The sequence below is a fragment of the Anguilla rostrata genome, chromosome 4 (genome assembly GCF_018555375.3).
Source record: "Anguilla rostrata isolate EN2019 chromosome 4, ASM1855537v3, whole genome shotgun sequence".
Classification (NCBI taxonomy): Eukaryota; Metazoa; Chordata; class Actinopteri; order Anguilliformes; family Anguillidae; genus Anguilla; species Anguilla rostrata.
Genome location: NC_057936.1, coordinates 4,541,709 through 4,556,993, shown reverse-complemented (window position 1 = coordinate 4,556,993; position 15,285 = coordinate 4,541,709). Strand labels below are relative to the sequence as shown.

Here is a 15,285-nt window from a genome sequence, read left to right as displayed (position 1 = left end):
GGAAGGAGATGGCGTGAGCTGACTGGCCAGAGCACCCAGGGACTACTACTAATAAAGACGCTGTATTATATATTGGTGTTATATTACCTTGCTTTTACGACTGGAAGCAGGGCAATATAATATATATATATATATATATGAGAAAATGGACTGCACAGACCCAGGAAACTACATGCCTGTCAGTTCTGCTTGCATCACAAGTATAATAAGCTAGAATTATTTCTTGGAAATAACAACATCCTAAGGGATAGCCAACATGGTTTTCGCAAGGGAAGGTCATGCCTCACAAACATTTGGCATTCCTTGGGGAAGCTACCTTGGGGAAGTGTTTTGTTTGTAGCGAGGATGAGGATATTATATATTTATATTTCCAAAAAGCATCTGATAAGGTACCACATGAGAGACTCATTATCAAAATGAAGACAGTTGGAATTACAGGTGTTTCAGAACTGGCTACAGAATAGAACACAATTAGTATTAGTAGGAGGGATCTTATCTGAGCAAAGTTGAGTCCCACAAGGATCTTTGCTGGGACCACTGCTCTTCCTCATTTACATAAGCAACAATGACAGGAACATTAAAAGCACATTAGTTAAATTTGCAGATGATGCAAAACGGGGAGGCCCAGCTAATAGTTTAGAATCTACTACAGTAATCCAAGAAGATTTAAACAGAATCCCCAAGTGGGCGGAAAACTGGCAAATGACACTCAATACAGATAAATGTAAAGTTCTACTCGTGGGAAATAAAAATGTAAGACAGGATTACTTTATGGGAAGAACAAAATTGGAATGTGCTCAGTTTGAAAAAGACTTGGGAGTAGTAGCTGATTAAAGCAGTTAAAAGGCAGCTGATTAAATGCACTGAGCTGCAGCAGTTTAAAAAAAAAAAGAAGAAAAAAACAGGATGCAGAGGTATACAGCCAAAAGTACGGAGTATAAATCCAAGGAATTAACACTTACACAATTCCTTTGCAGGACCAAATGTAAGAGTATTGGATGCAGTTCTGGGGACTCTACTACGACAACACAGATATAGAGGCTCTGGAAAAGGTTCAAAGAAGGGCAACTAAATTGCTTACTGGTATGAAAGATAAAAGTTATGAGGAAAAACTTAAGATGCTTAGGAAAAGGAGACTAATGGACAAATCGATAGAGGGTTTTTAATTTATTAAAAGGGATTTATAAAATTAACTACTGCAGATACTTCAGGTTCAGTTATGTTATTAGAACAACGGGACATAAATGGAAATTGGTAAATTCCACACATTAAGAATAATTTTCACAGAGAGACCAGTTACCCGTGTCGAATACCTTTCCAGGTCATTTAGTCGAGACAGAAATTCTGGGGGGTTTTCAAGACCAGGCTTGATATGGTGCTAGATCCTACCTAAATTGTAACACTAGGTACCCTTCAGTGGTAGGAAAATGGCATGCCTTATTGGACTAAACGGCCTGTTTTCATCATAATGCTATGCAACGTTATGTATGCTGTGCTATTCATAAAGCATCTCCCAGCAGGAGAGCTAATCTTGTTTCAGTGGTCAAACTCAAAGCGCCTCAGAATAATCCTGCATACCAGGATGAGGACGAATGAGGTCAGGATCTACAACTTGATCCAAGATCAGCACCCAAGAAGCTTTATGAATACAACTACGGGTTTCAACTGTCAGCACTGTAACCAATTATGTGCTGAAAGGCAACACACTGACCCAAGATCAGGATACTACTCTGAGACCCTTCAGGAATATGTGGACCCAGTCTCTATAAATGCCAAGGACATAAATTACATCTGGCTGGCTGTTTTACCAACCGTTTTACCAACATTCAGCTGTCTGGACTGAAGGAACGGTGGGAATGGACATGGAAATGGAAATTATTGTGCACATGTCTGAACAAATGAGGTACAAGCAAGCCCTCCCGTATCCTAATGATGCCCCCTCCCCCCAGCCCCCCCCCCGAAATCCCTCGTCCTGCTGAGGAAAAGAGCAGCTCAAACACTTCGGAAACTGGAAAAAAAAACATTTTTATTGTGTTGTCCTTTTTGAAGCCACGTTTCACACAGAGAGAGAGAGAAGCCAAGCTAAAATGCTCAGCAGAACCTGTTTCTTCCCCTCCAATCAGACACCAGCTCTTATGTTCCGGATTACCTCAGTCCCACTGACTGTTCATAAATCGCTTGCGCCTGTGAGCTCATGCTGGTCTGCCCAACAGCAATGATAAATCAACATAAAAAAAAAACACACATCTGGACCAATGCAAAGGTCGCACAGTGAATGCTGAGGTGGTTTACAGCAACTAATCGAGGCATTCAAGTCCGGACTTCAGATTTAAATTAAATGAAAAAAAAAGGAAAAATATATATAGAAATTTTATGGTTTTCCACAATCTCTACAACATCTGGTACATTTCACTATCCTGATACAGCAACAAAAAGGGGAGTCTCAGATGTAAAATCGTAAAATTCCTTCAAATTAACATCGACTCAACAACTAGTTCATGGAGAAGGAACCAGGGAACTGCAGCCTAAACTCAAGAGTGAATCAGGGACTGTTTCACTCTTAAGTGAGTCTCAACTGAGTCTTAATTGAGTCTTAACTGAGATGGTACGTCATCCTCAAACAAAACCGGAAACTGGCACATAAGAGACAGAAACTTGTTTACGGTTGATGGATATATGTGTATACGTCTCAGAAACGTGGAATGAAAGAGCTGTCTGAAAAGGTTACTTCTTCATATCCCCCAGTGATAAACTGCAATGAAAAAAAAAAAAAAAAGATTTATTCAGGCTGCACACACACACAACAGGAACCATTATCACATAATGAATAAGAACTGCAGAAACGTGGTAAAACTAGAATGTTCTGGGGAAGAAAAAAAAAACACTTGAGTCACAGTGACCCAGGAGACGGTAGTCAGACAGAGTCAGAGCTCGACTGCTCCAAACGCACTTTCATCGCTATAAGATGGCACCTCTGGCTCTCCGTAACCACGCTGGAAAAACTCTCAAACCGTCAGCCTGCTCCCGGGATGTCCCAGCTCGCTCTGTATTAGCGATCGATCGATCGGTCGCGGAGCGAGCTCGTGGACCGGGCCGGGGCGCGGTCGGTCCGAGAGAGAGAGAGAGAGGCCGGAAGGGTTCCGTCTCTCACCGACGCTCCTTTAAGCTCCGCCCCCTTCAGGGCGTGCGGTGCCGTGCCGTTAACCGGTAGCGAGACACAGCCGCCCATCTCTCAGGCCACCGACCCACTCACTCCATTCCAAATCAACGGTTAGACCCAGAAATCACGGACACCCCGAGATCAGGCTGACATCGCGACACCCCGAAATCAGACTAACATCATGGACACCCCGAGATCAGGCTGACATCGCGGACACCCTGAGATCAGGGTGACATCACAGACACCCCGAGATCAGGCTGACATCAAGAGCAATGGAGGGGAGTACTGCATTGCGCTGCTGAAAGCCACCTCTCAGACGAGATAAAGGACGTCCACTATTTTATAGTTCGGCAACAAAATCGTTTATTTCTTTTGTTCGAGTGCTTTTTTTTTTTTAAGGCTTGGCAGCAATGAAGGAATTTAATTTCCTTGAGGGGATAATTTTGGCACAATTCACCATCTCGTTCTCTTTTATACACACGGTGGGCTAAACGCCATCGGCGCAGAACATAGCGCTCATAGCGCGTTAAAGCGTACGGCGCAGAGCGACCGCGTTTGCGCTTCACACGAGAGGACGCACAGTCAGAATCCTTCGCAGCGTTAAAGCAGACAGAAAGAGAGAGACCGGTTTCAGTGGAGCGCACACAGGAACGCCTCTTTAAACAGCAGAAACAGGAAGCGCATGCAACTGCCACCGTATGTCACATCCTGTTTACCGCGCAACGGCGCGCTTCGCCCCCCAGACCGCAGCAGGTGTCGCCGAACGAGCGCGAACGTGACTTGGGAAAACCGCCGCTCGCACATCTGCTCGAGCCGAAGCTCTCTTTTCCCGCCAAAAATAGAAGCGAAGCCAATTACGCGGCGGCTTCCTGCGGAGTTTATTTCCAGCGGAAGCCCCTCAGGGCTTCGGCTAAATTAGCCAGCGGTTCCCCTGGAAACCGTAAGTTCATTTTCGGGGGGGGGGGGAGAAAAAAATCACTGACGGATTCTCGTCCTTGTCCTTAACGTGCAATAGGAGAAGGCCAGACTGAAAGTTGCTAATTTAAAATAAAAAAAATAAAAATAAAAAAAATGGAACAGAAATGGAACAGGGACTTACTTGTTAAATGAATCGTCCTGGAGGTTCAGAACCAAACTGTCTGCGCTCAGGTACACCTTGTTCTGTGATGCCGCCACCTGGAATGTACACACACACACACACTTAATACACCACCTGCTAGGGACATTAAACCAGGTCTGCAGTTCCAAGCACTGCCTGACACAAGCGGGACAAAACTAGCTCCAACAGCAACACAAACACGCCAAGTCTAATACATCCGGAGAGCAGGTGCAATCCCAAAAAAAACAATGAATATGAAATGGGGTTCTGTCACACTGCAGCCTGCCTTCTTAAACGGAACTCGAGGCATTCATCCCGATTGCCTGGTTCCTTCGTCCTCATCTCCTCGGTCCTCACGTGACCCAGAAAGCGTTTCGAGTCTCGCCATCTTCAAGGACTTTCCAAATCTTTCAAATGCTCCTTGGAGGAGCGAGGAGGGTCCTGGAGGATGCTTCAGTGAGGAAACACGAGCGGGAGTGTTTTTTGTCAGAACGCGTGACGTGTAAATGATCCACTTGTGGGTCCGCCTGTCCACACATGCGATTGACGTTTCTTCAGACTGACACTCGACTAAGCAGGGACGTTCCATTTGACTAACACCCGTCGCCTCGATTCCACCGTCCTCTTCGCCTCTCTTCCTCGTTGGGTGGAGCGAAGGAGCGAAGGAAAGGACGCGAGGAGGAGACGCAACGAGGTAAAATAAGCGACGGGAACGAACCCAAGCGGGTCGAAAGCTTTACAAATGGCCGCCTTCCTCTGGGGCCCTCCGACGGCGTCAGCAAAGGGACGGCACTCGCAGGCGTCCCGTTCGCGTAGCTTCTCACCGCTTCAGAGAGGAGGACGAGGATGAGATTTACGGAAGAAAGGAACAGAGTCGTCCCTTTTTCCCCCTCCTCTTCCAGTACTCGTCTCCTTCGCCCTTTCGCTCTCTCCACATCGCTGCACGCGGCCTCGTTTCCGCCGTGACGGGCGGCGCTGAAAGGCGTGTAATCCACTCCGCCGCGTCACGTCAAGGCCCGGTCCCGCAGCCTTGAGTTACGGCCTTCCGACGCGCTTCACCCGCCAGCCGGCCGCTGGGAACACCCGGGCCCTCGCAACAGAGCCGCGAAATTCCGCAGGGAATCGCATCGCAATCCCTCGCCCCCCCCCTCGAAGAAAGAGAAAACAGCTGGAGAGAGCCGGAACAGCTGGAGAAAGGTTACGCCGACTCACCGTGCGGATTTCCGACGGGACTAGTTAAAGGGAAACGAACGGAGAACGCTACCCCCCCCTTGCGCAAAACCGCAGTCCGCTCAGTTCGACAACTTCACAGGGCCGAGAAAAAAAGTGAAGGTTGGTATTTTAAGGAGCAAAAAATAAATAAATAAATTTGAATGACAAAAGAACCGATCTGTTGACAGCACAAGCTCGGAAATAAAAAGACCCGTTTTCATAAATGCCTTTAAATAACAACAAAGCGCTCTGCGGATAAAAGAGGGAAAGAAAAAGAGAGAAGGAGAGCCGTGAAAGGAGAGAGAGGCCGGGTCTGAACAATGACACACACTCAAGCTTTCAGGCACCAAAGCAATTAATGAAAGTCATTTCAATCTAATCTGATCTCATCTAATTCAGCGCAGGCAGAAGGACGGCCCTCACACACGTCCTCTGGTCTCTCGCTCTGCGGGAAACGCAGACGATAGCGGTCCCAGTTTTTTCCACTTTTTACTTCTTAGCGGGACTGGCTTGAGGGGGAGCTAACAATCTACGGCTAAAGTTTCCCCCCCCCCAACCCCTCCCCGGATTCCTAGTCAAAATCAAATAGGTCCTGCAACATGCAGCCCGGCTGGGATTAGTCTGGGCCCGCCGAAATTAATCAGACCCTCGGCGTTCCTTATTGGCCAGGAAACCATCAGTTTCCCCAAAAGAAGCCTGGCAGAGCGTCTTTCACCCGTACCTGAAACAGGAAGCTCAATTTGATTTCTAAATGTACACGCCCGCCCCGTAACTCCATCTGCGATCAACTCCGAGACTGAACTGCTGACTGCAGATTTAGATGCGCTGTTTGTTTAAGAGGAAATGCATTATATAGAGTGATATATGGGGGGGGGCATCATAAAAAAACAGCAAGGACAACCTATGCAACGACATTCAAATGCACTTCAACAAGCAAAAAGCAACATATTGACTGCAGCAAGAGCAATTTACACGGACCCACCCCAGGAACTGGCAAACTGCTCTGTATTTGAGTAAAAATGACTGGACTGCCGTCACTCTGCGATATTTGCGGTTGTACTGTAAAGCAGAGTTGGAGGCCACCTCCAGAGGCGGTCCCTACGTACCGTCTTGGCGATATTCTGGGCTGCTCTGATTCGTCGGAGTTTCAGGTAGCCGGGGTTCTTGGTCACGGCCTCTCCCAACTGTCAGTCAAAAGAAGAAGAAGAAGAAAAAAGAAGCTTTAATTCCTTTAACTCATTTCCACATTGAATATAAACCGTCAACGTCCAATGAGGGACCGGTGTTGGTAATGAGCACTATCTGTAAATACAGACAATCGATATGTGCAATGACAAAAGCTTGTCTCAGACACATGAAATAATGATCAACATAATTTCTGAAAGTTATTGTTATTGACGAGAACAGTTCCGGGAGGGGGGTTTGGGGGGGGTAGGGGCATTTACCATTTTGGCAGCTTCAGCCTCTCCCTCAGCCTGGATGATCTTCTGCCGCTGGTCCTGCTTGGCCTTCTCCACATAGAACTGAGCCCTCTGGGCCTCCTGCTGGGCTGTGGACACACAAACATGCAGTCTCACGAATGAGCAAACACACACACACACACACACACACACACACATACATACGCACGCACACAATGAACGCAAACACAGCACACACCACACAAACACACACATAGCGCACGCACACTGCACGCACGCATGCACACACAAAACACTCTCGCACGCACACGACGCACGCAGCACACACAACACTTGCACACGCACACAGCACAGACAACACACTGCGGCACACACCACACACATGACACACACTCACACACACATGCATGCACACACGCACACACACACACACACAGCTGGGAGAAGCCTGGAGTGTGTGTGCCAGGTCTCTGAGCTCCAAGAGAGCTCCAATCACGCACCTTTCATCCTCTTAGAATGCTGTGCAAAATCACTGGTCTAATCTGCCACACAAAACACCTGATTCAGGCATTATAGCGTTACAAAATCATTACTGTGCTCCTTTTACTGCTCGTTTTGCAACCCTTTTTGCTCAACCAAAACCTTCATTTTAAGGTTCCATTGTAATCTTCTTTTCAAAAGAAATTCTACAACAAAAAAAAAACCCCTTTAAATTGCATGGTGCTAACAATGCCCTATCAAGGGCAAAGCTCTTTGTAAAGTCAACACAAGTTTAAGTTGAATTACCTAAAATGACAGGAATCGAGGCAGAAATTTTACTCCCACCGATTAGCATTATCGTCAAAAAATACACAAAAGAAAAAGCCACCGAAAGACGAGCCATCCTGAAGCTGCTGGGTGGCTCATTCGGTTAAGGCGCCATGCTGTGGCGCATGAACAAACCCCACAGATTCATATCTAAACCGGACTGCGCCAGAGCCACTGCGGCCGGTAGATCCACAAGGGCAACCCGCTGTTGGCGACTGCTTTGCCTAAGGTACGGGAGGGTTCAGGTGGTTAGGGGGTCCACGTTTCATTGCTCTCTAGCGACCCCCGCTGGTCGATGGGGCGCCTGTGGACTGCATGCTAGAGCAGCATATGAAAAGTCTTCCTCTGGCTCCACTCTGCGAGAGCTTAGCTGTAGTCTGCGATGTGCAAAGAAGCAGACTGACAACACCACGTGTTTCGGAGGAGAACCGCGAACGCCTACACTCTTCCAAATCGGGTGGGAACCGCACATACTCAGCCCTGCGTTGGGCACCAAATTAATTGTTTTTTTAAAATGAATAAATAAGCCATCCAATTAAAGTATATATTACAGACTGAGGACATGGCATACACACAAGTTCAGAGCACCTGATCACTGGACAAATCAACTTCTAACATAAATTAATGTTTGATGCATGCCTCCAACAAAGCACACCTTTTCAGAGAAACAGCGACCTCTACTGGTCAGAAATATTATCTGCACCCTAAATCTCAAGACCTGGTTTTCAATTAAGACCTGGTTACAATCAAACACACACATATCTGTATTAATTCAACTTAATCGAAACATAAATTATTTAGTATTAGTTCATTCTGGAATTAAATATTTTATGCTTTGTATATTGCCCATTTCTTATTAAATAAGCCATTTGTTCACTGTAACCCAAGAGAAGATCACATTTACCACATTTAAACTAACTCTTTTTGCATGCTTTATTGTGAGGGGGGCTGTTTTATAGCTTGTTTCAAAATGAATTCTTATTTTTTAGGAAAGGAAATTGAAAATGGTGAGGATTATTTCTCTTTGTAAACACTTCCCTTTTCTTGTAAAAAAAAACCTTTTCAATCAGTTTGTAAATATTTACATTGAAAAATACACAAAGCAAGTCCAAAAAGAAGGAATTTCTTGTATTTTGCAGAGGGGGAGAGCACCTGCACTTCTACAGAAATGTTTAACCCTTTTAAAGAATTTTCATTTGTACATGAATGCATTTGCATTTGTATATACAAATGCATTTGAGGCCAAGACAGCTCTAGAGAAGAGCAGGTAGAGAGTACAGAACACTGCACCACTGATCTTATTTCACATGCTGTTCATGGCCTAAAGTAATCTGAAAAGAAACTTGATTTAACCTTGACTTAATAGACGCTCGAGTAAACTCCAGTAATTCTTCCCAGATCTGTGTTAATCCACTCAGTAAAATTGTTTCATGTTCTTGTTTGAATTGACGACTATGAACTGATCACTATCTTGTGTTATAAACAGGAACAACAGGGCATCATCCAGGGCATCATCCTAGTATATGAATGTAGGGCTAGCAAGGTGCTAACAGAAACACTATTACATGAATGCAGGGCTAGCGAGGTGCTAACAGAAGCACAGTCCTATATGAATGTAGGGTTAGCGAGGGGCTAACAGTAGCACTGGTCTATATGAATGTAGGGCTAGCGAGGTGCTAACAGTAGCACTGGTCTATATGAATGTAGGGCTAGCGAGGGGCTAACAGTAGCGCTGGTCTATATGAATGTAGGGTTAGCGAGGGGCTAACAGTAGCACTGGTCTATATGAATGTAGGGCTAGCGAGGTGCTAACAGTAGCACTGGTCTATATGAATGCAGGGCTAGCGAGGGGCTAACAGTAGCACCGTGCGCGGTTAGCATAAGCGAGAGAGAGAGAGACGCGGTCACACACCGACTTGCTTGGCCTCCACGGCGGCCGTGTACTCCCTGCTGAAGCTCAGCTCGGTGATGGCCACGTCGTCCAGGATGATGTTGAAGTCCTTGGCCCGCTCGAACAGCTCCCGGCGAATCAGCAAGGACACCTGGGGGGAGGGGGAGGAGGAGGGAGAGTGAAGGACTGTGGGCCGGCCAGCCAAACCCAGCCCCGCGCCTCTACGGCTCGATAGAGCCGTCTGCAAGCGGAAAACAGAGCAGCGAAAATACACGCCAGGGACCAAACTGGGTGGAACACCACCAACATTCGTCACCAGACAGATGAGCCTTAAAAAACATCAGGAGGATTAGGATGAGAGAGATCCAAGCAACACACTTAGTGTAAACCCCTTTTCTTCACATCTTTTAAGTATGATGCCATAGTACAGCACACTGTGGCTTTTCCACATTATACTCATGGCTTTTTCTTTTATTATTCTTTTTTCACCTCTGTGGCTGGCTTTTTGGAGTTGTTTTGCATTTCCACTGTAAAGCATCTTTGTGACAGTGCCTCTGTCAAATGAGCTATACAAATAAAGTTGGACTGAATTGAACTTAAGGTGCATCGAGAAGGTATGCTAACAAAAAGTTAGTGGATACATTTTTACTTGCACTTGCACACAATAAAGCCACTTTGGTTCCCCCCGAGCAACCTCCTTCTACAGGCTACCACCTACACGTAACTCCAAGCCATCCTGAATGTAACTTTTTTTCCCCTTTTACTTTCTAAGGGGACTGCACTTTGCTATTTTTAATGTGTTTAACCAGCTCTGGTTGGACTTGAAACTGTGTGCTTGTGCAGTTATTGAGTAACAAGCATTGGCGGGTGCGGTTCGAGCAGACTCCATAATGTTTGCCGTCATTTCACAACACTCTGACCCAACTACAATGGACCCTTGGGGGAAAAACAAATGTGTATTTTGTTGAGCTGAATTACATCACAGGGGCAGGATTGCTTGGACAGAAGTCCAAGTTTTTCCAAAGTCCAGGAAAAACAGTGACCCTAAGATGGCGGCAGCGTGGCTGCATTTTCACAGTCAGGTCAGCCAGGTAGAGCGGACAGCTCTGGCAGGTCTGTGTTTAAAACTGAGTGCCCAAAGCTCTTGACTCCTGGCCCAGTTTGGGCCTCGGAGGTGCCAGTCGGTCTAAATCCCTCCCGATGGTGCATTCTCTCAGCGAAACAGCCACGTCCCACAGTAAAATGGCAGCTAACTTACCCCACCCTTGGCCATAACCACGCCCCTTAAAACCCCGATTGGCCCGGAAGAGGACCCAGTGGATAAAAAATGCCATGCATTTGCCGGCGGTGGACCCACAGCTAGCCCTGGCGTTGCAGCCCAGCTAGCCTCGGCCGCCCCCGCCACCCCCCTGTTTACCTGGGCTCTCTGCGTGATGAGCTGCGAGGCGTTGAACTTGGCCACCACGCTCTTCAGCACCTCGTTGACGATGGAGGGCAGCACGCGCTCGTCGTAGTCCTTCCCCAGCTGCTGGTACATGGCGGGCAGGTTGGAGGCCACCGGCCGGGACAGCACGCGGAGGGCGATGTTCACCATCTGCAGATCTGCGTCAAACACCGCCAGCGTTCAGCGTTCAGCGCCCGCGCTCGTCCCTCAACGCCCACACAACTTACATTCCTAACACGAGGTCCGTCTGCACAGCTGGGTCAACCAGCAACCCCAAAAAATCCCCAGCTTCCTACATTACTTTTTTTTTTTTTTCCTCACAAACCCTAACCATTATATCACACTGCCGCCACACTCACCTTTGCTTCCAGTGAGGGAGGAGATCTTCCTGGGCTTGGCCCTGATGTCATAAATGATGGGATACTGGAACCATGGTATCCTAACAGGCAAAAATAAAGCACAACACAAACACTTATCCCAAGTTATTTTGCCTGTGTACAGTCACTGCTGATGTGGCTGAAGTGTAATGTCAACCTATGTGAAACATACAGGCCTAAATCCTGCATCTCTCACCAACAAAATAATATATAACTTAAGGTTTTCAGAACAAATGTGTAGAAAAGATGGTTTACAGTCGGTAAATGCTTTTTCTATTCACAGGGTAGTGTACGGTTAACTTGAAGTGAAATATTAATTTTATTTTGAATTTTCACGTGTGAAAATTTGAATTCTGCACTTAGGACCTCCACAGCCAATGCATGAGGAATCCAAAACAGAACTGCAAGCCAACATGTAGCGAGGCCTGAATGCACAGGGTCTAAAAGACTAAACCGTGGAAAAAACACGCTTGTCAGACCATACCTGAAGTGCAGCCCTTCAGCGAGGACAGTGTCCATCTGCATCCCTCCGATTCTGTTGAAGATAATCGCCCGCTGCCCACCTTCCACTGGGAACGAATCAAAAACAGCCGTCAGTATTCCAGACCCCACTGGGAACCAATCAAAAACAGCCGTCAGCATTCCAGACCCCAGAGCTAACGGTGGAGCGGCCCTACCGAGAGTCCACCCCCTGAACAACGCGTCTGTTTCAGCACATTACATTCCATAAATGGTAAAATGGTAAATGGGCTGCATTTATATAGCGCTTTTATCCAAAGCGCTTTACAATTGATGCCTCTCATTCACCAGAGCAGTTAGAGGTTAGGGGTTAGGTGTCTTGCTCAAGGACACTTCGACATGCCCAGGGCGGGGTTTGAACCGGCAACCCTCCGACTGCCAGACAATCGGTCTTACCTCCTGAGCTATGTCGCCCCCTTACATTACAGGCATTTAGCAGACGCTCTTATCCAGAGCGACATGCATTGTATCCAGTCATAGAGCTGGATATATACTGGAGCAATGCAGGTTAAGTACCTTTGCTCAAGGGTACAACGGCAGTGGCCTACCGGGGGAATCGAACCTGCAAACTTTCGGTTACAAGACCAACTCCTTACCCATTATGCTACACTGCTGCCCACAGATTGGACTGGGGGGGTCAATTCCTGTCCACTGACGTGGCTCAAGGGATTAAATAAAATCACTTTATACTGGGGGGGGGGACAACCAGCAAGAGCGTCTCCACTACTTTGTGCTTAAAGTCATGATTTTGTGCCAGACCCTTCGGAGTCGGGAAAGTGCAAAATTGGTTTCCTGCAATTTGATTGGTTCATGTGAGTCTCAGCCAGTGCTGCATTGTTAGGTCAATGGTTAGCCTCAACGGCTGTCTCCAGACAGATTTCCACCAACAGAGGATTCTGATTTGTCAAAACAGGTAACCAACGGATCGTTATTAAATAAGCACATCCCACATTTCTCTCTCAGCAATGTCAATAGTCAGGCTCATAATACCCAAGGTCAAGTAAAGGCAAGCAGGACCATTACTGGTGTACTTCCTCCCTTTAGAACAAGACTACGCTTTGTGTACCATTGTGTGCTCGGGAACACTAGTGCCTTTTCTTTCACTGACAGCTGAACATCAGGTGCATGGAGTGGCAGCTGGCAGCATACTGCTTGCGCAGATGTTGCAATGCAATAGTGTGCGCCATTAGCAATCATTTTATAACCTTACTTTATAACTTTACTTTTACCGTGCCAGGTCTGTCTGAGTCACAGAGAGCAGCTTTACACATGCACGATTTCCCTAAACCTGGATTTCTAAAATTTACTTTTTTAATGCTTTACCCTCATCATCCTCCAAATTTGGAAAGCCCAGTTTGTGGGTCCTTGCCCTTTGCATTGCTCCTCTGCCGATGCGGGAATGGTCGGAAAATAAAGCTTTCGTCTCCCTTGACGACGAGGCACTGCTTATTTTCAGTCCACGTTCCACCAGCTCAGCTCGCACGTAGACTGAGGAAGAGGAGGGTACTACCCCCTGGTGTACCCAGGACAAGCCGACCGCGGGCGCCTAATCTACCAGAGGGCTGTCGCTGGTGTTTAACGAGATAAGGGCGTCTGGTCCACTGAGATCTCTCTGTTACCAGGGCGATGCCACAGCCAGCCGCGGAACAGTCCGGACTCAATACCAGACCGTGGGGACCGGCCACACACTACAACAGGGCCTTCAATCAATCAATCAAATTTTATTTATATAGTGTATTTCACAGCAATTGTCACAATATGCTTCACAGACAACCCCGACCTAGACCCCCACAGGAGCAAGCCTAAAGCAACAGAGGCAAGGACAAACTCCCATCTGTGGCAGATGGGGAAAAAACCTCTGAAGAAGGGCTACCCCAGAAACCACAACCTTTTTAATCTCCTGTAAAAAAATAAATAAAATTTAATAACCGAAAACAAACGGCGCACCGGCCATTACCTGTATACGTGGCTTCTTTGACCCCATACGCAAGCGCGCCGGCCCCAATGAGCAGCTTGACTCCAAGGCCAGCTCCCCGCGAGCCGGAGGACATCCTGCTGGCAATGTCCCGCAGGTGCTGCAAAAATCTCTAACAGGGAGGAAGAAGGTTTTAGTCACCAATCCTTATACACTTGACATCTGTCCAATAATTAACTAAAGTGATCACAGTCCCTCCTATGCTCATTAATTTACCTCTAATTTACCTCTTTCACTAGACAGTACGGGGAAGCAATATTATTCCAATTCAATTAAGTATTCACTGATGAAATCAACGATTTCAATAAGTGATAAATCGTTCTAGAAGGTTTTGTTTCAGCGATGACCTGGAACTATTACCGAACTACAAGAAACACTGGCGTGACCGAGTACCCCATCTTGCGGTCATTATTTATACTGAAGAACCAGTTGCTAGTGGCCATCTCGAACTTTCTGCTATCTGTCCTCTAACACTGGTTATGAAAATTTGGATTACATTATTAGAGGCACAGTAAAATATAAGTCAATATAAACGTCAGACACACAATTTAAGTCCGTTGGGTACGCTAATTCAAGTTAATACTAGGCCATTCTATGCTGTCACTGAAATGCGCCAGTTAGCTATGCGTTTTGTGCAGCTAGCTAAAGCTGATAAACACGCGTTCTCGGTCATACAGTAATCAATCACTATAAGACGAGGTACTGCTAAAGGCTGTCAACAACAGCTTGCTATGTTAATTATAATGTACAAACATCTACTCATCAGGTAATGAAAGATTACACAATGTCAGTTTGCCGGCTAGCAGTAGCTATCTCGCTAACGTTAGCTGTCTAGAAAGAAATGATTATTAGAGAAATAACGGGTCCCTCCAAACAACAGAACATGCCAGCACAGGTCCGTTTCTACATACACAGACAAATGTTTCCAAGAAGACCCCAGAACTAACATGTAATATTTCCAATTAGAGATCAACTTAAACACTTACACTGGGCTCCTTATTCGCCATGCTGGTTCATGCAGTAATGAAAAAAAGATCCAAGGTCGTAAAGGACTTCCTGTACTAGACGAAATGCTTCCTGGGACTTGTAGTTTCCACTTGTAACAGCGTTCTCAAGTTCGCAACTAAAACCTTTCCGTGGTCCGCTTTCTCTAGATTGAAATATAAATACCGAGACATTTGACAATAGTTTGTGATTATTTTAGTGGAACATAATTTACCTTTTTTTATGTGTATAGACATTTCCTACTCTAAATTCGACATTTAACTTCAAAAGGGAAACAAATACCTGGCTGCAATAGCAGGTTTGAAAGGTTTTGTATTTTTCAGGTAGTGATCTTAACTTCTTAACTTTCATGTCTATGAGGTTTTTCTCATGTGT

The 15,285-nt window shown here is 46.3% G+C and overlaps 1 protein-coding gene across 1 annotated transcript; it reads right to left on the bottom strand.

The window, feature by feature from the left end:
- Window positions 1-2,006: 2,006 nt before the first annotated feature.
- phb2b (prohibitin 2b) lies at window positions 2,007-15,048 on the bottom strand. Its single transcript, XM_064330149.1, has 10 exons — window positions 14,892-15,048; window positions 13,888-14,017; window positions 11,896-11,980; window positions 11,394-11,473; window positions 11,008-11,192; window positions 9,612-9,741; window positions 6,917-7,020; window positions 6,578-6,655; window positions 4,260-4,336; window positions 2,007-2,752 (listed from the first exon to the last, which is right to left on the bottom strand). Exons 1-10 carry the CDS (start codon window positions 14,910-14,912, stop codon window positions 2,725-2,727), a joined length of 918 nt encoding a protein of 305 aa, XP_064186219.1. The 5' UTR covers window positions 14,913-15,048; the 3' UTR covers window positions 2,007-2,724.
- Window positions 15,049-15,285: the final 237 nt, after the last annotated feature.